The 25259-nt window shown below is 44.6% G+C and overlaps 1 protein-coding gene across 1 annotated transcript in view; it reads left to right on the top strand.

Annotated features, from left to right (window-relative positions):
- Positions 1-25259, top strand: part of LOC144114683 (frequenin-2-like) — a 211622-nt gene that overhangs the window by 143326 nt on the left and 43037 nt on the right. The window contains exon 2 of the mRNA XM_077648568.1: positions 14098-14122. Within this exon, the coding sequence (XP_077504694.1) occupies positions 14098-14122 (25 nt within the window). The remainder of the gene's footprint in view (positions 1-14097; positions 14123-25259) is intronic.

A 25259-nucleotide genomic window follows, 5' to 3' on the forward strand; every position in this document is an offset into this window, starting at 1 on the left:
TGAAATTTTCCAAGCCCGAGGAATTCAAAATGGCGGCCCTATAGTAAATCGAATAGGAACCCAACTGGAGATTTATTTGCGACGTCATTAATATATCGAATTGGTGATTGATTGATGACGTCACTTATAAATCCAAGGTGTCAAATTAGTAATTCCATTGGCGTACCTCACTTTAAACCTCATTCATATCAATTCTAATAAGAAAAACAGCTAACGCTAGTTACTTCAACGTCTTCCAGACGGCATCATTTTTTATAGCATTTCTTGATTGACACTGCACTACATCACGCTTATCGCCCCGCACTAGGGGTGTTCTCACCGGCATAGGAGCTTCTCAGGACCTTGTATGCCCCCACTTTTCCCCACCCCGAACTACCTCGTTTCCTCACTACAACAAAAGCTTTTCATCCTACAGGTGAAGGGCGAACGCAATTAGATGATAACATGTCCTTTTGTCGAAAAGTTGGTAAGTGGATTGAGGCTCCCTCCCTCCCTTGTTCAGGACTATGCTACGCTATACAGCATTGTATCTCGTGGATAGCTCTGTAATAGACGGCGACGATTATAATTTTTTCTGGCGCAAAGGCATCTATGGCCAAAGAGCGCCATGACACAATGTATTTTTCGATTACTCAAGGTGGGGCTAAAGACCCATTTCCCAAGAATTTCACCCTGAATAAGCCGAACATCAGACCAGGGGAAAGCTTGTACCCATTGCATCACCGGTGGGTACCCGGCGGCACTGGGGATCGAACCCCGCACCTCCCGCATACGCGGCGGATGCTCAACCACTCGGCCACCGCAGCTTTTTTTTTTCTTTTTTGTCAGCCACCGCTGTAGTCTAAATAGTGGGGCACTTACGCTGGAAAACTCTGCATCATACAAGTTCGAACAAGCGTAATTAAGCATGAAAAACCCAACCTTAGCTAAAACGAGTATTCGTCCACAAATGAACGCGTTAGTTGAAGCGTCCTATAAACTTCATTCTTGTATAACTGCATTTTTGAAGGGGCGAAAGCTAGCACTAGAGCATGAGTAAGCAGCGCACGAAGTTCGCCCATAGCGTTGCGTCACTCCTTTCATCAAGCCGGTAGTTAATGCTAATAACGTCGGGAAAAAAAGTTAGAACAGAAAACTTTTTTCTTGCGGAGTAGCAGTTAATGCGGCAAGAGAAATACGAATTTAATTTGTTACAGCTGCTTTCGAGCACTTGGTGTTCAAAGAAACCTGCAGAACAAAAACAACTAGATAATGTTACGAAGAACAGTGAGTTGGCAGTTGTTGAGTCCTCCCTGTTAAGCACATTGTGTGACTGAAAAAGATTAGCACCGACGGCTTCGGTTGCTGAACAAGCGGCTGTAGCGGGCCCTCCCGTGGTGAACTCAACCATAAAACTTCTACTGCGCCTCCGAAATCCAACTACGTGCCAGCGGAGAGAGTTCGCTGTTGCACAAGACCCGCACTGGTCGGAATTAAATTTGCTGAGCGCGAAAACTTTGCACCAGAAAGCAGGAAAACGATGGCAAAGTTTCATTCCGGACTGTCGGTGTTTTTTTTTTTACTGGTGTACAGTTACAAAATGGTCAGCAGCAAGCTAAAGGCAGTGTTTATGCACCCGACTACAGGTACTAAAATTTCTAAAATTAGATTTAACGCAGCGCCTAATGCGACTAAAATTTGTGGCTTCTATTTTCTCTTCAGTTGCGTGGATATGCAACGCGCCCTCGGTTGTGTAGCGTACCCCTTTCTTCATGTACTTGAGCTAGATTCTTTCTGCAATGGCTCCGCGGGGAGGCTCAGAATACACAAATAATATCATTTCTCATGAGCACCCAACGTATTCCTGCCCTTGTTTATTTCGCTACTCGTTTGAAAATCCAAGTCCAATGTACGCTTTATTGTTTACTCTTCGCTCATTGCTCTGTTGTCCCGCGCGATCCTCTTGAGTGACCGAAAAGATGTCAAGAGAGTGGAAACGTTCTCTGCTATACTCTCACTCACAGTTTCGACTTGAAAGAGGAAGCGCTAGCTGGTGCTAGAAAATCAGGCTGGCAGAAATCTCAGTTTGCGTGTTCGAACCGTAGGAAACTGATAGGCGACCGGGCTGTCCTGCGTCTGATTATCTGTATCCCGAAGGTGACGGGCCTAAAACAGTCCCGAAACCTAGGTTTATTCCTGATGTCCGGCCTATATAGTCTGCTGGCACGGGTCGCAGTTGTGGTACAGAAAAGAAATTGTGACACCGAACACAGGTTGTCCGATGCTCGGATGTATCCATGAGGTTAGGAAACTTACTGTAATACTGTGACCTTTGGCTGGCGCAAGACATCGGTAACTGGAGGTTATTGGGAGAGGTTTGTAATCAGCAGTGGAAAGTGACCGGACTGAACGTGACGGTAATTGTGGCGATGGCGGGCCCGGCAGCTATGATAAATAATGTGCCGACATAAAATGTACAGCAGAAGTAGGCGTCCTGCAACACTCCTTGGCAGTCGGGGGACGAGTAAAAGTGCCACAATCTCTAAACGAAACAAGTTATCGCATTATAATTGCTTTCAGAGGGATCCTTTAAGAATCAAGAGCCTGGCTGCATCCATAAGCGACCATTCAGTTGCTGCCTTTCGGCACGATTCTTCCGGATTTTCACCTGGTCGCGCGGAGACATGTGTAAATCACAACACTGGGCTCAATGTAGTTATTGCATTGTCTGCACACACGCCAACTGCCTTCGGGTCTAGTGCATAAAAGACTTGGAAAATTTTGTGACAAATTATTGCGCACATCGCGCCACCTGCGAGTGCGTGTGATCCTTCGCTGGCGGTCACGGTTATCGAAAAACATGATTATTTCTGCATTCCGGGCGCTGGAATCAGCTGGACCTTGCCGTGCAGTAAATTTCAGCGTCGCAGAGATTACGGGCGAGGATCGAGCACAGGGCGTTCGCCCGACTTCCGGCTGAGAGGATAACACGCAACTCCACTTCCGGACACCCCCTTCCCTAAGTGTTTGCGTTCGCCGAACCCGCACATTGGTCTCCTCCATTCACTAGAGCTGGTCAACCCCACCGGCGTATGCAAATGGAGTACATTCTGCCTCACGAACTGAAACCAGCCGCCGGGTGCCGAACACCAACGAGGCTGAAGAACCGCTCTCGCGACTCATTACGCGGAAGGAATCGCGCCGCGTTCCCGCTGCGAGGGCGCCTTTTTATCGAGGCGATGTTCGCGGAGTGCGGAGCGCCGCCTGTGGCACTAACCAGCCGCACACACACTCGCGCACGCACATATATAAGAGCTTACACGAAAAGAACAAGGCGGGGGGGGGGGGGGGGGGGGGGTTCCGGGCCCGTAGTAGCTCGCCGTTCGTTTCCCGCTCGCGTATTGGGCGATCCTCCGCTGCGGCCGGGGCCCAATTTCGACGCGGACCCATTGTTCTTCCCGCGCCGCTGCCGGCTGCTCTCCTCTCTCCCCTACAATTGCGTAGTGTGTCTGCGTTCGTGCGCGGGTTCGCGTGCTTGCGGCCTTGCGTTCGTTTGCGCGCTCCTCTCGATCTTGGGCGGCCAAGTGCTCGCCACACGTACACTCTCCTTATTCGCCCTCATTAATAATTCCCCCAGCTGGCGCGGGACACATCGGGAGAGCAGGGGAGCCAGGACGCCACGGTGCGGAGGAGCGGCGTGTGAGGAGAAGGCGGTGTTGGAAGTAAGGGAAGAAAAAGTGACGGGGAGGTAATGGAGATTGCAGACGAGGAAGGGAGAACCAGAAGTGACTGAGAAGGGGCGAAGGGAGGACCGGTGGGAGCGTGATTTGGAAACTTACGCAGGAGGACGAGCAGGTGTGTGCATTTTTAATGAGTCCTTTACGATAAACTTGCTTTCGATCAAGAGCGGCACAGCGTTTTCTAAACGGCGAGAGGAAGTGAAAGGAGGGAAGGAAAAAGTCTCGCGGCTTTTGCTTTCGGATTCGCGCGGTAGTGAATGGTATTTTTTTGTCTCCTCGAACTGCTAACGGTAGCCTGCCAAAGTTCAAGGTGACGGTTGGTGGTCGTCCGGTCGAATAGAAAGCTCGTTGAAGAACAGACGGCGTGAGACAAAAGTCAGCTATGGGCCGGTCGCCTGCTTTCGATCGTTGTCCTATACCCGGTGATCTGCTTTAGATAAAATTCAACTTTAATGCAAACACGTTATAAAACAAACAAACAAACAAACAAACAAACAAATCCTTTAAATAGAGGGTTCAGAGCTTCGAGGATACCATTAACGGCACTCTTCTTTCAAGTTCGATGAGCATTACTGAGAGGCTAGCTAGCGCCTTATTCTGTTCCTTTATCAAGCTAGGCTAATTAACTGGCATTTTAATCACGTTTTAGGTCGAGTGCTATTGTTTAGGGGAATGCCCCAAGGTGCAGTAAACTTGTAAAAAAGTAGCAATGGTTCACTAGCACCTACCCAAGTGCAGCTGGAGGGTAGTGTTGCGATGATAATATTGAGGAGGGAGGAAGAAGTGAAAAGCATTAATTGAACTTAAAAGTGAGGAATACGGTGAAGGGAGACTCCTCAGTCCAGGAGTCCATTCGGTGTAGCCATCGCGCAGGCGTAATAAGTCAGCTGCAGTTGGCTTTCCAGTCGCACGCTGGACAGTGCTTGCTTCCACTGCTCCAGGGTGCGACTGGGAATATTGGGAATCCCTGGGTTGCATTAGCCGCCACACATGAGGTGGTAAAAGGCGGGGATGTCGTGGCAGTGGGGAGTAATCGTGGCAGGCTACCGCCAATGACAATACTTAAAAGACGCAAGTTATTCATCTCATAAATTTTCATTCCTGCTTTCTAACTTCCCCTGGTTAGCTAACCGTACAAGAAACGCCCTCCACCCCCACCCCTTTTTTTTTGTCTGTATAAAAGGTCGATAAATCTTTGTCGAGACCCTATGATATATTGCGTCTCTTTAGCTTAAATTCTGGTGCTCCTGCTGCTGGCTCTTTCAATCTTTTGACAACCACCGGCTTCGCACCTTCGGCGGCTTGCGTGTGCGTGAGAAAGTGCAGTTATTACCTTTCTACTAAGCAAGTCGCCCCGTAACCTGAGTGGCCCGTGTAATGAGGTTATTTTTAAAAAATGAAAACGTGCAATGCTTCCCTAAACACACACAGCTCAATTCAATCATACAACTGTCCTTGCAATGCAAGGACTCTGGTGCGCTGAACGCAAGTGGTTAAGGTGATAGCGTGCGCAACGCGTGCCGCAATATTTGGTCCGCTTCGCAAATGGCTGAGAAGCACTCGCCAGCGGTGTCAAGTTTAGCAAATAACGCGAGACTAGTAATATTATTTACATCGGCATAAAGGCAACGCGAAGTGAACGCAGCCAATTTTCGTTATCAAGGCTTGCGAAAGTAAACTCGCGGGAGCTTTTGGTCGCTTCCACGAAAGCCGCCAGAATTCTAGGGAAATGTATACAGCATTCGTCAAAAGTAAAGAACCCAAGGCGTCTTTTCTAAACCACGAAACGGGGTTCCTGCACCATCTGAGGAAGTCCTAACTTTCGGAGAGGCGGGGACCAGAGTTCCTCTCAACTTGAAGTGATTTGGAAAGCTGGAGATGCATACAATCAACCCCGCAGTAATGCCGAGAAGCTAACCTCATGGAATCTGTGTTTTTGATATAGGCTGCACATTATGCAGCTATAGCTGTGAACAACTACCAAGAGTATTCACTCTCTAATTTATTCAATAGATTATGCAAGGAGGTTTACTTTATTTCGTACTGATTTTTCAAAAAAGCGTTGCATTATTTGCAGAGCACTGCTTTCCAGGTTGGATTATGTAGCCAAGTGGATACCTTATTTGTGTATATACAAAAATAATAACTGATTACATAAAAAAAACGTCAAATGCTTTCGGATTATTCTGGAGAATATAACGCGCGATTGGTTGCAGATACACCCTAATTAAAAATAAATTCTACAGTTTTGTGCACTAAAAACACGACTGTTAAAAAAGGTTAAACACGGGACGATTATTTCAGCTAAATGAACACTTCTTTCTCTTGTGGAGAAGAAAAATTACGACTCGCTTTTCTGTCAGCCTAGTGTAAAATACAATTCACCGCTCATAATCTTCCAGCACTCTCGGGGGGTTAAATAGTTAATGGAGAAAGCGTAATTATGTGGCGGCTGTAAAGCTAAAACATGATGATTGCTCCAGGTGGAAATAAATATAATAAATTTTGTTCTCGGCTTTGCAAGCTCATCTGCAAACAGATAATGAGCAAGATTTCATGAGAGTAAAGGAAACTGGATGTGATAAAGAGGAAGTGCTCACGTTTTCTTGGCAGCTGCGATCACTTATTTTGTATCGAGAGGAATCGATCACCCAAGCAGAGCGAAAACATGGTGCTGGAGCGTTGGAATGACCCTATTTAATTAACTACCATCCGACAGCTTGGTGTTTGCACTTTTGTGTTTAAATTTCCATGCGCGTTTCGTTATTATCCGACTCGCTTATTACCTATGCAACAGCATGTCTTAGAAAAATGAGGCGAAGTGTTTGCTAAGTAGGGACTCATGGTCGATACGTCTTCGAAACGGCGTGCATAAAGAACATATGTTGTGAAAAATATTCCTGCAGGATAGTTGGCGCATAGTTCTTCACGATTGTTAGAGCCTACTTCCAGGGGCAGCAAAAACGAAGGAAATGGAACAAAGCGCGCGGACAAAGCGGGACAAAGATCAGGATGAAGACCCTGTCGTGCTTAAGCAACCAGCAAAAAAAAAACACAAAAACAGTCGGAAACAGCGAACTTAATTGGATTTCGCACTAAGAGGCAAAAATGGCGGATCTGGAGCGAAATGAAATCCGTCGAAATATTGCTACCGTTCCAGAGGGATGCAAGCCAAACGGCACAATTGCTCGCTTCCAGAAATACACTAGGTTAACTCTTTACTCAGACTGCCACCATTCCCGTACGATGGAACCACGCAATGTGCACCGGGGCCCCAGAGAGGCGACAACGGGGCGACAATTGGGAATAAACAGAGTGATTCCAGGAAATGAGTAAGACAGTCGCACGAGCCGTGAATACTGAAAAGGTCTCCAGCGACTTGCCACCAAGTGAGTCGCTTAAATTAAGTTGGAACCTGTCTGAACAGAGCAAAATTAAAGATTCAATATACGAGGGATAAAGGATTTAGAAAACAGCATGTTTATGGACATTTTCTTTCACAGGTAGGCACGGATCTTTTAATGTGCAAGAAAAAAAAGGTAGCGAAGTAGCATTCCGTCTGGAGGTCTCGCTACGTGCATGTAATTCTCGTCCAGCTTGTAGTGAATATAAAATGAACTCCTAATTTAATGAGTTCTGCCATTTTAAGACAGCGTCGTTTGATTCGTACCTTTAGCAGCCTTCTCTGAAGAAGGTCTCCTTTACATGCATTCCTCTGCTTTTTCTGGTCTGCTCCTTTTTCTGCGTCTTGCAGCGATGGGTTTCCTTCGGGTGAAAAGAACAGGCGTGAAATAGAGCTGGTGTTTCACACAAGAAGAGCGCAATTAAAATGCGAATTTCCTAATATAGCCCCTAAAATTACGAGCTGAGATAGCGCAGAACCGGGATGTTTTAGTCAGTCATGCCTATTTAATGCTAGAAACGCTTTTTCGTTTCCTTTTATTTTCTCGCAAATTCAGCGTGAAAACATCAGAACCTTTTGGTGGTAAAAGTACTCTGCAGCCTCCACATGCAAGCCCTAATGTTCCCAGCCTATGTAACCTACCGGCTGCAAATTGTGTGCGACTGTTTAACTCACCCAGTGAAATCATTAATTCTTACATAAATGTTACCTAACTGCACCATGTTTGTAAACATGCGAGCTAGCTGGTGTGATTCTTGCGCAATAAAAGCTTTACAAATAATAAACTTACCTCAGGATAGGTTCGCTTAAACCATTGTCAATAATACAAACACATAGAGCGCAAAGCCTAAAAAAATATGCCTCTTGTCACGAAGACCTCATTAATGTGTACTCATTGGTAGTAACTCGATTTTTTTGTTTTCGTACTTCCATTCCCATGTTTGTTGTGCAATAACGCAAGAAGAAAATGGGGTGTAAAGAGAATGCCCAAGCGACCGTCAAGAAAGTTCGCATTAATTTTTGTTTTTGGTATCGACTCCACCGCGCTTGCATATCGCGACTGAAATGGGCAAGCGAATTGCCAGCAACCCGTCATCTTGATTCGATCCTTGTTGCTAAAGACAGAGTAGAAGACTCCGTCAGACGAAATTAATGACGACGTAGTAAAAGCATCGGGGAATTGCATAACACATCTACTCCTTGATTATGTGTTGGCTTCTGAGCTAGCGAAACATAGAAGGTTTTTAATGAATTAGCATTGAAGGCAACACGCTTGCTCAAACGCTTTAATTTCCTGCCCCTAATAACTGCCTTCGACTCGCTAATGCTTCAAATATGTGTTGCGTTTTCTCCTGTATAACGTATTAATATAAAGAATATCTTTAAGTGTAACGAAAAAACAACAAGATTGCATTAGTTATTTCGTAACTACATTCTTACATAGAGTTCCTTGTCATTATATTACATGTACAGCGCCACTATAATGTACAGCTTCCTTCTTTTTTACTTTTCTCTGCGCCTGTGTGCGTACTTTATATACCAGGTGTAACACTGACTAGCCCAAAGGAGAACATTAATCGATTAATCCTTATTTAATATACAGTATTTCTTTAAAACTCTAATTGAAGAACAGAATGTAGCACAGTTGGTGCGAAAGAGTCCACATTAAATCAACCGGAGAGCTATATTCAATGTTACAGCTTTCTCGCTCTGTAAGTCAAGCTTGCGCAAAGAAGCTTTTTTATTTAGAGGAGGCATCCATTATGAAATTCTAGCTAGTTAGGAGCAACATGAGTAATTTAGCAGCAAATAATGTCAACATTTTCTCGAGTAGACACTATGACTCTATGCATCAAATAAATGTTACAGATTTTAAGCAACTCTGAACGGTTTCCCAATTTTGTGGTGCAATACGATTTATCTTTCTTGTGCAATTCGTATAGCTGTAAATACTGTCGCTAGCCCGCTAGCTATATAGAAAGGAGTTCTAGGGAAACTTATGAGGGGCGTTGATTGTGTCGTTGCTCACAAAAAAATGGCGATGAAGAAGATTAGGAACTGTTGCGTGTTTCGATGCTAAACGTGCACAGAAAGTGATGTTCGGTCAAGAGCGGTTTCTTGTTACGCTGAGCATCGTTGTTTGTCAGGCAGCGCATCATGTAGACGACCACTGCTTGCACACTTGCTACTGTACCGACAGAAGGGAGTGGGATACGTGTTACAGTTTTAATGAGCTTGGTTCATAAACAATCGCTGAATGTAGTTTCTTCTCTACAGGCTTGAATATTATTCCCTTTCCGAGTCAGGAAGCCTGCGTACTCTTAATAGTGCACTTTTTCGCGCTAATAAAAATATTTGCTGTACTTGCTGCCAATGAGTTTGTCGTGTAAAAATGTTTCGCGTACTTCACTCGTCCGTTTGTTGCCTAATTCTAGCATTTTAATACTTTTGTCATTTTTAAATCGATAGAGCAGCCCCGTAGTGTTGTGGAAGGCATATCAAACATGCAAGCTACTAAGAATGAAAGAACCATTTGTGTGTACTGTCTGAGTATTTCTATCGCATGCACTTGTGCATCCAGTGCACCAAACAACCAGGCGACCATATCCTGATGGTATCAAGGTGTGCACGCCAGCCAGCGAAAAACTGAACAACTCACAGCTGTCATCGTGCCTTAGTTAGCCCTAGCCACAATGCAGCCTAGCAATCGAAAATTGTTCTCGAGCTTCGTGTTGCTTCATCATGACTTTCTGAGCATGTATCCCTGATCAAATACATTATCAGCGCGCAGGCTCTGTAAGAGGATGACAAGATGGCAGTGACGTCGCTTGTAGCAAATGGCTTTATTTTGCATCTGAAAAGACCCGCTACACGGTGTATTGATTCAAATATGCTTGTTTGTTTCGCGACAGTACCACATACTACCATATAAAACCCTACTTCAAGATGATCACGAATTTTATTGAATATATATATATATATATATATATATATATATATATATATATATATATATATATATATATATATATATATATATATTACCAGACAATGCAAATGAAATGAGGGGCTCGTTTTGACAAATACATTAAGGAAGCCAACAGTCACCAAAAGCTTCCTTAATGTATTTGTCAAAACGAGCCCCTCATTTCATTTGCATTGTCTGCTAATAGCTTAACGGGGGTCTCGGTTCTGGCAGTCTTGATGCCATAGGTAGCATAAGAGGGCTCTCGCACAGTTTCCGTTTTCGCCGTTAGATGACGTTCTACGTCAATCTCGCGGTATTACAGGACGTGCTACGTCCACCGCTATGGACGAGGGTGGCGCTGGTGAACACTCTCTCAAGGTTCGCTTACACGCAAAGCATAAACACCCACGAAAGCAGCTGACTGGACAGCCGTGGCTGTAGCTCAGTTGGTAGAGCACCGGACGCGATATTCGGAGGTCGTGGGTTCGGATCCCACCGGCGGCATGGTTGTTTTTTTCTGCTGCTTTGTGATTTTCTTTAAACCAATCGATTGTCATTACAAATTTTAAAAAATTAGAAACATTCCCTTTGCACCTTGTTTTCTGTGACTGTTGGCTTCCTTAATGTATATATATATATATATATATATATATATATATATATATATATATATATATATATATATATATATATATATATATATATATATATATATATATGTGTGTGTGTGTGCGTGCGTGCGTGCGTGCGTGTGTGTGTAAAAGTATATATATATAAAAGTAATGCTTCCCAACCTGAAGTCTGCACTGCAAAGTGGTCTGTCCCGATGCTCTTTTTCTCGCCTCGTTTGCGTTTGCAACGCCGGGCGTTGCTGCTGCTGCTTAGCTCAGAGTGGTCACATTTCAGGACTACGCCCTGAAAGCCTTTTGGCTAGCAGCGATGATAGGAACATTCGGCGCATTTTATTCATTCCACATCATACTTTTTCGTCAAAGTACATCCTTAATCCATCCTCATAGCGCTCGCTCACAACGAGGTGTTCGGTCGGCACCGCAACGTGCCTTTCTAGCTTGATCACCACCAAAAAAGTTCGGTAGTTGAAGCTGCCACTATCAACCACGAAAACACTGCACTTTCACCGTGCACACGAGTGTTTTTTTTCTGTATGCACTGGCAAACAACAGAGCGACAAAAATGTGTCGGTCAAAAAATGTAGGTGCAAATACACCGTACAGGCCGCCTCGTCTTAAGCCTTGCAAACGCCACTGGTGCAGTCATCAACGTTACCGCGTTGATCGCTGCTGCCATGCACCGCGAAGAAACGTTCGAAGACTTCGCGTAGTGACGAACTTCGTTGGATTCAAGCTAGTGCGAAACTTCCTCAGAAGATCAAAACGCTGTCACATCGCCGCTTCGCTGCACGCAACTGGGCGACCGCGCCGTCGAGCCGGCGACGCACTAAGGTTGGTGAGAAGTACCCGCGTGATCCAGAGCGCCCGGTCACTCCAACTGTTTTTGTTTCCAAAGCGTGTGTGAGAGCACTCTCCGCTAGAGGCCGACGCTGCGAAAGAACCAGCTGAATACTTGAAGAGCTCGCGATATCGACCAGCCGAATGCGAGGACACTTATCAGACCGCTCTAGAGAGCTCCAAAGCGACCAGTCGAAGACACTACTCAGGTGCATTGTTCTCGACTTCGTAGACTAATTGGGTCGAGCGCAAGCGGGACGAGTGAACTCGAACATGTGGCTCATGGTTCACGCCTGGATGCTTTAAATTTTATCAAATTACAGGATCAGTATTTAAACGCGATGAAAATCTCGCCTGCCATTGCTTTGTATTTTTTCGTCATCCCATCGGAAATACTTCATTGACGCTCACTCTGATTCTCAATAAATGATGATGATGATGATGAATGTGGATTTTTATGGCGCAAGGGCAGCTATGGCCTAAGAGCGCCATGACACAATGTATTTTTTTTTCTCAAGGTGGGGTCAAAGGCCCATTCCCAAACATTTCACCGTAAATAAGCCGAGCGCCACACCAAGGGAAAGCTTGTACCCATTGTATCACCGGTGGGTACTCGGCGGCACTGGGGATCGAACCTCGCACCTCCCGAATGCGAGGAGGATGCTCAACCACTAGGCCACCGCTGCGGTATTCTCAATAAATAGATTTTAATGCCAGACGGCAACTGTGGCTGTATTTTCAAGGTAAATGCTGCTAACACACACACAAGCATGCGCGCTAGCGCACGAAATTTAGCCTTGGTGCCAAGACACGGGCCAGTGCATGCTAGCTTCTTGTTGGTTCTCAGGTATCTTGAGTTTTGATTGACAATACGTCAGGTGCGGGTAGATGTAAATGGAGAACGCTTTGACCTTCTGACTCCATTTACGTGTTGCCTAATTGAGAGGTTCACGGTGGTAGTCAACGCTAGGGCGGTTTATGAACTCATACTGTTTCCTAATTTCTATTATATCTGGAATAATTGCTCTAAGAGTAGTGTGCCCCGCACACGACATCCCTGGCCGCACGACACCCACGGTTGTCGACACAACTTTTTAAACTTTTTTCGAAGCGTGTAGAGCTGTCTTCACGAAGCCAGTGATTCCGCTGAATTTGAAATTCTTGATGTACGTGCCTAGCAAAACGGATCGCTTCTCAAAAACAAGCAGTAAAGATGGACGTCTGAAGTTATGTGGTGTGCCTAGCAAGTGCTGTCTTGTGCCGGAACGTTTTCCTGTTGTCATGCGCTACAATATTTTACTAAATTATACTTGAGGTGAGTTTTATTCCGGAAACAGCTTGAAATGATAAAGAAAATTAATTGGACATTAATGTGTGTTTTTTAAGAATATGGCATCAAATTTTTGAGCGAGGAAGTGTGCGTCCTGCGTGAATTTTCTAATGTTTCGAGCTGTTTATATCAATTTCGCTAAATAGAGAGGTCCAATTATACACGCACAGATTTTCACATTTTTCTCGATAGCAGAACATAATGCGTGACTAAATATTTCGTGGACGTTTTTTTTTGTTGTTGCCTGTAAAGCGTGCTCTGCCTCAATGATACCATTTATAAGCGGAAGCCAACTTGTTGGTTTCTTTGGTCTGACAGACGACCAATGCTGGTTGTTGCGTAGCTGTAACTAAGTAGGCGCATTACCGTGATGGAGTGCATGCGCCTGTCTGCAGGACGGGCTGATAGCCCACCTCGTGTCGTCATAACGATGGCCAGCACACACACTTAGTTCCGGAAACAGGCGGTGGCGCAGGCAGTGATGCATATTCCGGAGCTTGATCGCAGCCTCTGACGGGCCATTCTTTTTATTCGAGTGAGCTTCTGCCTTTGCTTACTTATTTGGCGCTGCTGATTACTTCCTGCTGTTTCACGAGTGATACTTTAGCACGATAGTAAGTGTCAGTGGCTTCGCTGCGTTGCAATGTTGCAAGCCGTACGTGAAAGGATTTCTATTAACTTTTTGACCCCTATTAACGTTTTCAACAATTCATGCAAGACGTGTGGTATTGTGCGTGGTATTTAACGCCGTAAATTACAGTGTATTGATTCATGTAGGTAACTTGAATGCAACTGATGGTTACTCATCAAGGTTGTTTACTTTATTCAACTATTCATATGCCGCTTCATTACGCTCGAAGGAAAGCGCAATGATTCGCTGCCGTACACTTGTAAATAAGAATACCTAAGTGATCTTATATGATATTCATGCAAAACTTTGTTTAATAACGAATGCATTCCCGCTCGCAGTGAGCTCAGATTGATTTGAAATTTTAGGAAAACATCTGGTTGTGGATCGCACAGTACGCCTGTTTTGCTATATTTGATTTGGGTATAGCGCGTTATTACTTTTTCTTATGAGGTGAAAGTTATTATACTTTTAGCTATTCTCTTTATTTTCACGTCGGGGAAGTAATACCTTTCCATTGCATTTTAAATCAGCTACATCATGGTGCAATTTACTTATATTTTCTTTCTTCTCTTTGCAGTTACCGAGAAAGAAATTCGCCAGTGGTAAGTACGCCTTCTTATTTATGTAAGACTACAAGACTTTTTTCCCTTTGTCGAAGAAATGGCAGTTCATTTCATTTGTTTATTTACTTATTTACAGTATACTGCAGATCCTAAAATGAATCCTAGCAGGAGGGGCGAAAATACATAAAAAAAACACAGGCAAGAACATCGGAGAAAAACAAGCATTTATGTTCACACATGATCCGTGAAACTTAATCACGCAGAAAACTTTATAACACCTGAATGGTCCATCTGTTTTGCCCACTTTTTTATGCGGTTTCTTCCAGTAACTGAAACGGCCGCATTTCAACGAATATATGCGCGATAGGCCACGTGAAGGCATCTTAGACGAAATGCAACAAATTCGACGAAAATAAACGCATTGAACAAGACCCTGACCATTTGAAAGTGCTGGAATCCGCTCCACTTCTCGCTTTCAAGCAATTATGCCAAAAAACAAATCCGGCGTCAGTAATGTTTTCGGGGAATAATTTTCGTCAGAGTCTAAAACGCGCCAGGTGTGTTTGGTCCCGTAACACATTCAGTAAGTTTTTAAGTTTTTTCGCTTCACAACATGCCAGCCTCCAAGCAGAAAACAGCGACAACCAGTGAGCATGTGTGAAAGCGTAATGTGCAAAACGCCCAAGTGCTAAACGGGTGTGTGGCCACCCGGCTTCACAGTGAAAAAATGAATAAGAAGAATCTTCATTGCTCCTTCTGACATTACTTATTCTTCGGTTGTGCAAAAAAAAAAAAACACCAGAATGACCGAACGAGAATCAAATTTCGTTTGATTCGTGGAACACAAAAGCAACTTGTTTTTACGGAGGATTCAAGAAACGCAAATAACTACTAAATTGACTCCGTGCACTGGTTCTGTTACCCTATGAGAATGAATAGGTTAAGCTGTGCTGAGCTGAGAGTAAAGAAAGTGTTCACTCTAGTAAGGTTTAACTAATACTGTCATCGTGTTCTGTAGACAAGAGGAAAGCTTTTGTAAACGAGGTGTTCGCGAACACTCAAAGCTATGGCTGATCACCTGTTTGCTCGTTTTCTTGCTGTTTGCCACTTACTGATTACGAAACATGACGTGCCATGGTCTTCATGTATTCTAAAGCTTAGTTTAGAAATGCCCGTTCGTGTTGGTTCTGTCATGCGCAGAACTGATTGTAACTGTGGGAGTAGTTTGGAGGCTCTCTTCTTTTTCACCATACTGATCATAATGGAAATTGTTGATTCAAGGCACGCAAGCACGCAATTTCGGGCCTGCTACCCAAGCCGGTGGAGTGTTTAAGCGGAAGCATCCCGTTGTCAGGCCAAATGCATACACTAATAAAAAGTGATAAAAACAGTTCTCATTATTTTCGCCTTTTTAATGACATTTCAAGTGTCACCTGAGAATTATGTAACCATTTACTCATGTTTGAACCTATCTGACCCTGTTACGTCGGCTACCATGTTCCCGAATGCTACAATCATCATTAAATCAACTCCCATTTTCATGATTAACCGGGCTGCCGCGGGGGGTAGAAGAACGCGCGTTATATTCCCGTTCCTCTACCTCCGCAGAAGGTTAAACATTATTATCAAGCCACTATATGATTTCAGTCTCTCTTAATACAACAAGTAAGCAAATAATCAAACAGTGATGCAAACGGCATCCAATGTGCACCATTCAAAGTAGTAATATTTAAACTATCCCGGAAGTGGTGCCAGTCACTGAAACGCAAGACCTTCTAGCTTGCAAATGCCTCTCTTCTTTTTCACCATACTGATTATTTGGTGCTTCAATCGTTCGTGCAACGCTGTGCACGGTTCGTATTGTGCGCACTTTACCCGCACTTTATAGCCTGCGAAACTTATAACATTGAAATGAGGGCCTCAAATTCTTTAAAACTTAAAATGAAAATGGTGAAAATTTTAAATTCAAATAAGCTGCGATATATCTAGCCATCCGTGAAGCGGAAACTTCGTATAATTTGACAGGGAGCTGTCCGCATTCGTTCCAATGTCTACCTTTCGCTAGCGCGCCCTCACCGTTTGTAAAGCTTTGCGCAGACAGAGTCACTGAGCTGGTGACATATCAAGTCCGTGGGTGAGATTGAAAGATGAAAGTACGCAAGCCGGGCGGGGCAAATAACACGAAAGAGGCTGCAGTTGCGTTTGCCTCTAGAAGGACTAGGTTGGAAAGAGATGCGGTAGAAAGAGCTTTGAAGAGCAAAACGTCGAAACTGCGACATGTTCAGATTTTTGAGTCCTCGTTCTGCAAGTGAAATCTCAGTCAACAAAGCCGCGAATCGGCAACGCCCGCGCAAGTTTTTCTTTTTGTGTATGCTGGCATGTTACGCTCTCGTGCTCTGTTTCTTTTTATGGAAGGACGCCTGCTGTCGGCGGGTCCCTGAGCCCGTCTGCCAGGGGTTCTGAGGCTGTAGTCTGTAAGAGTTCACTGCACAACGCCGTGTAAAGCAGAGCAACTAAGCATCAGATAAAACACTGCCCCTGTTAGCTCGGGAGAGCTTCAAAAACTCTGAGGATAGCTGTATTGCAGTTTATTTTTGCGAAATTATGCCATGTGACGTCAATTTGTTCCGGCCACGAAGGCGGGAAGTCGATGTGCATGCCGTGTGGCCGAGTTAATTTCCTTAACTGTTTGCCTCAGTTGCAAAGAGAAACTATACAAGTGCTCTAGAAATGAATTTATTCGATTTTACCACGGCTGCGCACAATTCTTGCGCTGCTGACGGATGAGGAACTGCACTAAGTGGATTTTAAATTTTACTACTGCCGATGCCAAGACAGCAAAATTATGACGTACGGAGAGCAACGCAACGCCTTGACGGGACTTCAATGTACGCCAGCTGGAGCAGCAAACCACGGCCCAGGTCGGACAGAGAAGGTCACGTGACACGTGCGTTACCGAGCGACTTGCACTGGCGGGCATTCCTATGTGTACGCTTTCCTGCAGCGCGGTTTCCCAAGGAGCCGCTGAAGGGCCAGAATTGGTCTCGCCACGACACCGAGCACTACCGCGTTTTCGAAATTCTAAAAACTGATATGGCTGTTATACTAACTGCCAGCTACAAATGTCTAGATTTAAACAGATTCCAAATCGTACAAGTTAAGAAGTTAACTACTGAAATTTATTTCACCAGCTTACTAATTTACGGGATTGACCTGTTCTCTGACGATCGCCACCATTTGGATTGCCATGCCCCAAAAGCCATCTTCGTGTCTCAAAAAGCCTTTTAAAAATCAGGGGAGGTTTAGTTGAACCAGCCGGAGAATTTTCGCATTTCTTTGTAAGCTTACTAATGGTGTTAATATGACCAATTGCGTAGTACAGCATCCTTTCCGAAAGACAGCTTGTTCGATTGGTTCTGAATGCTAAGGCTACTATGACTATATTCATTTTTTAACGCGATATCGCTAAGGCTCCCATCCTGTAGAAAATCCAGCGTCTGTGCGACGTTTTGAGCAAAAAATACTCGGAGAGGCAACCTAGGTGGGCACCTAGGCCAGGTGACCTTGTGACGTCATCACAACCTGCCTGCCTTATTGTGCGCACACTGACCGCCGTGGCAGGTGGCAGTTAAATTAATGATTGGTTGCGAGAAGTTGCTCTGGAAGAACAACCTGGGTCTCACAAGCCCCACCGGTGGCAGGACCTGCCATCGCAGGGCAGTGGCGCATCGCTTAACCGATTCACCACTGTGCCAAGAGTGGTATGAGGACTGCCAGGGATCTATGAATGTAAAGTCGAGATTGGCAAATTCTGCAAATATGGGTAGTAACTCATTAACGCTATCGCGTCGTACCCTTAAGACGGAGCTTATGTGCCCCCTCTAATTTTAGCAAATAGCTAACAAGCTTTCAATAAATACAAGCACGACATTTCGCGGCGAAGTGTGTTCTGGGAGCACCCACAAGACAATATTTGTGTTTTCTTAAGCGGGTATTAATGCAACGCCCCGTTTGACGCATGTATACGTGATCACAGGATAAAAGATAAAACTGCGGTCACGTACACACTGTCAAATCTGAGGTCGCTCGCCAGTAACAACTATTTTTTTGTTTATTCATAAAGGCCAAAGAGCTCGTGAGGTGACTAAGGCCGATTAAGTAAAAAGGAAAGGTTAGAAATGCGTTAGCCATCCACCTTTAGTCTAACATGACGACGCTACAGCCTTTAGTTTTTCTTGGAAGTAACTTCATGGGACGCGCGAACATGGATGTGCTTTTTAAGGCGGAAGCCTTTATTGGCTCATCAGTGTGCCCAAGACCTGTCCACAGGAAACGTGTACAAAAAGTGTCCGCTTCACCTGTCAATCAAATAAAATGGAAAATAAATTTTGACGAGGATGGGATTCGAACCCACGCGGGCAGAGCCCAATAGATTAGCAGTTCATCGCCTTAAACAATGGGCCGCTTATTCCTTTTTTTGTCCTTATTGCACGCAATAGTCTCTGGAAGAGCCACATGATGAACCGCCACGCCGAATTACCACGGTCGTCGAAATCTTTGTTTCGTGAGCAATGCGCTTTGGCGCGGGGAGTAAATGCTGCCGTGCAAGAGCCGCCTAGCTGGATCCCCTATCTTGATGCATGTGTGTGCCTCCAAGACTTTTGATGTTTTGGAAGGAGGGGTCATGCAGGGGTATGGTGGCCTGGTGTTTTGTGGCGTAAGCGTGCTTAGACATTTGTTTTAACGGGCTACCTATTCCGCCGAAATGAGGATGTTTTAGAACGCATAAGTCGTAACTTGAAACCAGATGTAGCAAACACATCGGACATAACGAAGGTGTAGTATGTCGTAACTTCAAACCGAAACTAATTCGAGCAGCGTGAGGCGATCGTGTTGAGCTAGAGAGCTCAACAGGACGACACAGGCTTTCGACTTGATGCACGCCAGGTTACTTAAGTGCTGCCCTCAATTTTTTGAGCCGCATATTTTCGTTTGCTATCCGGTGGAACTCGGTTCAGCAGTTAGCACTCGCTTTGTCCCTCCTTAGCTGTGTCTTTATTTTTTGCGCTGCTTTCCCAAGATGTTTTCGCTTAAGCCTCCAGTCCATTGCTCTTCTGCTCAGCGATCATTTCTGGGACAAAGCCTTTAGAGCCGCAATGCGACTTCACCGTGCGTGACCTTGAAGCGCGCCTCAAAGTGCCTTTTGATGCAATGGGCTCCATCGCATGCTTCTAACGTCACTCCCCCAGCACACGTCACCACCTCCTTTAATTGGTTTCATGGAATGTCGTCCTCACCTATGCCCCTCATGTCCGCCACGCTACTCGCCCTGTGTTTCTCTCACTAATCAGTTGCCCAGCAGTTAATCCTTCACGAAGACCTAAGGCGTTCCAGTCTTGCCCGTAATGCTCTCTAAATTGGCCGCTTCTATTCTTGATATGCCCATATCTACTTCTAAGCTGTTCTTGTCCTCATCACAGGATTACAGCCAAGCATAGCCGAAAGCTACGCATTGCTCTCAGCAAAAGTGCTGCGCAGAATTCGTATCTTATAAGATGTAATCAGCTGAGAGCAAGTTTTTTCCGGACCACAAAAATTGCGCCAGGCTGATTAACAAGAACACCACCACAGGTGCTGAACCAGTTCAATCACGGAGTTATGTTTGATGTGGCTCAGCTGTTATTTAGACAACATTAGCCTATACGAAGAATTTTATTTAGACAACATTAGCCTATACGAAGAAAATAAAGAAATACTTTTAGAGCCTCGGAGTGTCCAACATGCCACTGACAACTTCGCGTTTACAAAGCCCACGACACATTTTTGCATAATATGGCATTTCAGTTGACTTTTCAGCTTATAGAAACATAGAATAAGAAAAAAAAGCAGAGGGGAGAAGGGCAGATGAGTGTTGCCTTAAGCGTACGCCAAGTTGACTGTGCTACTTAATAGCTTGGCTAAAACGTAAGAGAACAGGAAAATCTTAGGAAAAAAAGTGGAGGGGAACGGGGCTGGGTGCCATATTCAGTCAAGAAAAACTTGCTTACATTTTTACACCCGGAGCAGGATTTTGTAAGTTTCATTTTGTTTTCGTTTCATTTAACCTTGTACTATTGGTCCCTGCTGCAAGTGACATAGGCAAGGGACGATTACGTCACGCTGATCGCACAAGAAACACGCCCATGATGCTACTTTCTCGCATAAACGCGCCCCACGCCTATGAAACACAGGCGGAGCGTCGCCAAGCTGGCGAATGACGAAGAACGATGATACGTTTGACATGCTTGAAGACCTTCATCGGCGCTAATCCTGTCGCGGGAAAGAAACTGTCCGGTGTTCGCGCGACGAATTGACAGAATATGGCCCCTTTGATTCAGCGGAATTTAATTGCGTGGAGCTTCGGTCAGACCAGCCGTGATTGTGATTAGTTATCTTCATCACCTCGTGTTGCTGTCGTCACGACTGAACTCATAATAAGATGAAATGAAAACGAAATTAAACGTTGAAAAACACTGGATTCGGACTCCCTGTAACGGAGGGCTCCAGATTAATTTCGGCCTACTGGCCTTCCTTGAGTTGCATGGTATAAACGCAGTAGGTAAGCTTTCTTTTCTTTCTCATTTCGCTTCGATCTACATGCTCTTTTCTGCGACCCTAATTCGTGCTCGGCAGAAAAATGCCGTAGCCAGTGAGCCACTTTGGTAGGTGTGCATATCGTGGCTATAGGACTCCACTCTGCGCATACACACTCGACACAACTCTATCTTATAAAAGTCACCGCTTATTTTTCCTTAGCAATTCTGCAGAGGGATTAGCGCGGTCGGCTTCGAACAGCACGATCTCTTTTGAAGACAGACCTGCCTTAAGCGCAGCGTTTTTTTTTTTCCTGCGAGCGAAACACTGTTGCCATCGATTGTGAATTCTGGCTCCAAGTGGCCACTGGGCACGCCGAATGACAGGCAACGTCTACCTCCGTACCTCTGGAATTAAACGACCGGCGTTTAGCATAACAACTGGATTTAACAACAATGGCACGCTCGCATAATAAGGAGAAATAAAAGGCTATCTCTGACGATGAAGGGACCAGCGGAAGAAGACACAGAACAAGCGAAAGAATGAGCAGACGCACCGCCAATTGACTTGTATTCTATTTGTTTTCAATTCTTTGACCCGACATAAAAAAGTTTTGTTGTGCATGCGCAGACGCCATTCGTAGCAGCAACTAATTATAAAAGAGACGAACTATGCTGATCAAATTGTGTTGTCAGTCCCCCCCGCTGGTTTCTCCCGTGCCATCCGTGAACCAACTTCTATGTAGCTGACGTCCGTGTTTCTTAATTCTGAATTTTTGTTAACTTAGTGTAAATCATTACTTAAGCAGAAAGTAGGACATCTCCTAGACTAATATTCTTGCCAACACTCTATAATTCTTCAGGTTAAAATGGTTTGCCAGGCTATTATCACTATTGTGGTGGTACGTGGGGTTTCACGTCCCGAAGCAGCGTGTGAGATAGATGAGAGACGCCATTGCGGAGCAGGTGAGGCGTGTGGAATAAAACACACATGGGACACTAAGGACAAGAAGGCGATCACTCACTAAACGCCGAGTCGCTTTTGCTCTAAGGGCTAGACTTGAACTGACCTTGACTCGGATATTTTTGTGGACTCTTTTGAAGGTAAACAGGAACAGAATGAAAGGCGCTGCGCGGGCACGCAACAATTCCTGCTCCAAAGTGAACCGAAATGCCAGTCGCGTAGGCTTTTTGGGGATCTACCGAAACCCGCGCGAAGAGGGACTCCGCTCGCACAGTTTTCCTGGCTTTGTTGTGCTCCTGCGTAAAGTAAGCGTTGGCCTCGGTAAGACCATGCATTCTTAACGTAGGGAGTGCTGCACTTTTCAGGTCCTTTCTATCATTGGAAAGGGAACCATCCAAGTGAAAAAAAAGTAACTAAGGATTCGATCCGCCGAGAGTGTAGTGGCATGAGAAACACGGAAACAAAACGTTACCTCCGTCTTACGTCTTTTTTTTTTCTCTCAGTATTTCCTTTTTATTTATTTTCTTGCCACTAGGGCTGAACCTGAAAGCCGAGTTTACCGCTGTCGTAGTAAAGCGGAAACAGAACAAGAAAAAGTAATATTTACTGATAGCGAGAAAATAAGAAGGAATATAAGATGAAAATTAAAGAGTCCACGTGCGCAAAACGTATACGAAGGAACGCGCAGGCTGCCTGAAGAAAATACGATGGCCGCCGTTATCAGTGTGGAGCCAGCAGGAGAGTTTCTCACAAAAGGCAAAGGGGACATCAACATTGAAGTTCTGGTTTTGCAAGATTAGCGTTAAAGAAGAAAATTCTGGCCGGATAACGACCAGTTGGCTCAATCATGCATGTGCAGGGCGGAACATATCAATTAAATGCAAAGAAAAATGCTGTAGGTTGATTTCAGGTGCCCTGAAACTCTTCAAAAATGCCCTGTATGCACTGAATGTTTAAGTACATTGCTTTACGAACCTCCTCCAGCAAAAATTTCCGAAAGCGTTTTGTGGCAGCGGAGTTATCGGGAATCGACATTTATTCTTCAACCTAAATGCCCCCTTGGTTCTCTCGTGATTCCTAGCATTCTCAAAGCAAGGCGCCTCTCCACCGGCTCCATACAGTGAAACCTCAGCGTTGGCGTAATGATGTGGCCAACTCTTTTTCTCCTTTATTTGTCTACCTCACAAGGCAGCTACTTCCAGTCATGGCGCAATTGAACGGCTGGTCTGCCGGCACTGCGGGGCCGCGCTTCATTTGCTTGTTTTAGATTGTTTCGTCGTCACAGCTGCGCGACGTCAGTGTGACGCCTGGTTCGAAATATATGCCGTTTCGTTTCCAAATATACGCACGTAGACGCGTTGCACGAAGAGCGCTCTAGATTTAAAAGTGGAAAGAGAGAGAGAGAGAGAGAGCCTACTCTCGAGCGTGATTCTGCAGTATCTGCTCCGTGCAGAGGTGCAATAATTACCTGAGCTGCTAAGAGCAGCGCGATCTAAAGACCGGACGAGTTTATTTACAATGCTCGAAAACCTTTGCACGGCGCCATTAATATCGCACAGAAGGCTACATCGAACCAAATTATTTTTGTTTCGGCTTTCAGAAAGTGATGTAGTTCTAATTCACCTCTGGAGTAAACCAATGAACAAATCATTAAGGTGTGGACCGTATTACAATCGTGTGTTTTTCTGAACCGCAAAAATCAGGCCCGTTTATTTTAGAACGTAACGTGAGAAAACAAACCGAAGATAAAACTTATCTTAAACTTCAAATGATACAATAATTTCATTTTTGATCAGGATATGCACTCTAGGAAATTATAACTCCCATCTGACCGCATACCTGGAAGCAGACCGTCGTTCATAGCGTCTGAATAAAGTGAATCTATTTTCTTTAGGCTTTGGAAACAAGAAAACGAAGGAGTTACTAGCGGGCTGCAGCAGTATAAGCAGGAAACACTTTAATGCTGTAAGAGCACTTATCAAACTTGATTTGGTGCGCTTTTGATGCACAGCAGTGTGCCACAGCTCGTCAACTAGCACATTACGCCAGAACAAGTAACAAAACTATTTGAGTGGCAACATCGGTACGTGTAATTCTTTTAAAAGGAAGAAAAGGCTGATGCTGTACTAATCGTAGGAAGTCTTGACAGCGCAGCTGGACCTGTTTACAGCTGTGTCAGGCACCGTCTCCGTTCTTCACGCAGTACACACTCAAGTAATGTGGGAAAAAAAACGGGGGAATTACACGCATATGTAATAGTTTCGTTGCTTGGAACGGCTACGCCAAGATCACCTAATGATGTTAAGCACAGTAATAACGCAGAGGGCAGCGTCGCAACGGCGATATGCCATGCACAAAGCTTGCAGCGACACATCATTTGCTGATATACCCAACAATTATGGGCGAAAGCATTTTTGAGCGGGAAACCTTTTATGAACGAAATTTTTTCATGTAGTGTAAGTTTTCATTATAACAATCAATATATGCGCAATTCACCCGACGGCAGTCTTGTATTTTATGTTAATGTTTTCGCTATCATCAAAAGCGTACCCCATTGGTTTTCTACGGTAGTCTTAACTGTTCGACACGAGCGATAGAACCACTTTAAAAGAAAAATTTTAGTACATATAAGAAGAATGGACCATTACCTTCAATATTTTCATTACAGTATCCTATTATTTTTCTATTTTCAAAATTTTTGCCAGAGAATGTTGGGCATGACAGCCACTCTTGCGAACGGTCCTTCAACGTTCTTCCTCTCGACACGACGATGTCACGAAGGGATGCCGGGGATACTGTCGCTAAGTCACTGCCAAACCAAATGGCAAACCAACTGCGGAAACCAATATCTATATGTGCAAAAACGGATTCCTTCTTTCACAAAATGCTGCTATAACAGAGCCAAGGAACCCCTGTGGAGAATGATAGGAGCAGGCTATGCACATATTACTACTCGATATTAAATAAAACAACGTAACCAAGGCACAGATGAACAGTGTCGCATAAAATAGCCTGTTTGAACCGAAAATTGTGATTTATCTTTGCGGTTTTATTCTGGATTTAAAAACAAAAATTGCGTTCCGTGTTTGGTTTTCCTGATCTAGTGATGTTTTTGAATATCAAGGTCAGGTTTGGTGCCATACCTTGGTCTGAAAGGTATAAAGTTTAATTTCGAGAGCCCCTTTTTCAAGAAGGCCCGCGGATACAGCACGCGAAAACAACATCCAGAAGTGCACGACAGGAAGAAAACAAGTCATAATCTTCCGTTTCTTTTTGTGCGAAAGTGAACTCGCTTTGAAAGAGCGAGAATCTCGAGCCCTTGACCCGCCTAGATTAATGGGCTAATAAAGTAAGCCGCTTAAGTCAACGAGTACTTTTCCTCAAAGCTTCTTAGAATGGGAAAAAAATAGAAACTACTGATGGAAGTGCACAAGAATCAGCCTCTTGTGAACCGGCCAGAAAAAGGAGGAGGATCCGGTGGCTCGATAGGGACTCCGTCGCAACCGTTTCGCCTTAGTCTTGCGCTTGCTAAAACCTTGCTTTCATCCCATGTTTTTCTCGAGTGTCTCAACATTCGGCGACAACACTATAAAGTTTTGATTTGCTACATAAGAAAGAAAAAACGCAATGCAAATCCGCA

The sequence above is a fragment of the Amblyomma americanum genome, chromosome 1 (assembly GCF_052857255.1).
Source record: "Amblyomma americanum isolate KBUSLIRL-KWMA chromosome 1, ASM5285725v1, whole genome shotgun sequence".
In the NCBI taxonomy this organism is placed as follows: domain Eukaryota; kingdom Metazoa; phylum Arthropoda; class Arachnida; order Ixodida; family Ixodidae; genus Amblyomma; species Amblyomma americanum.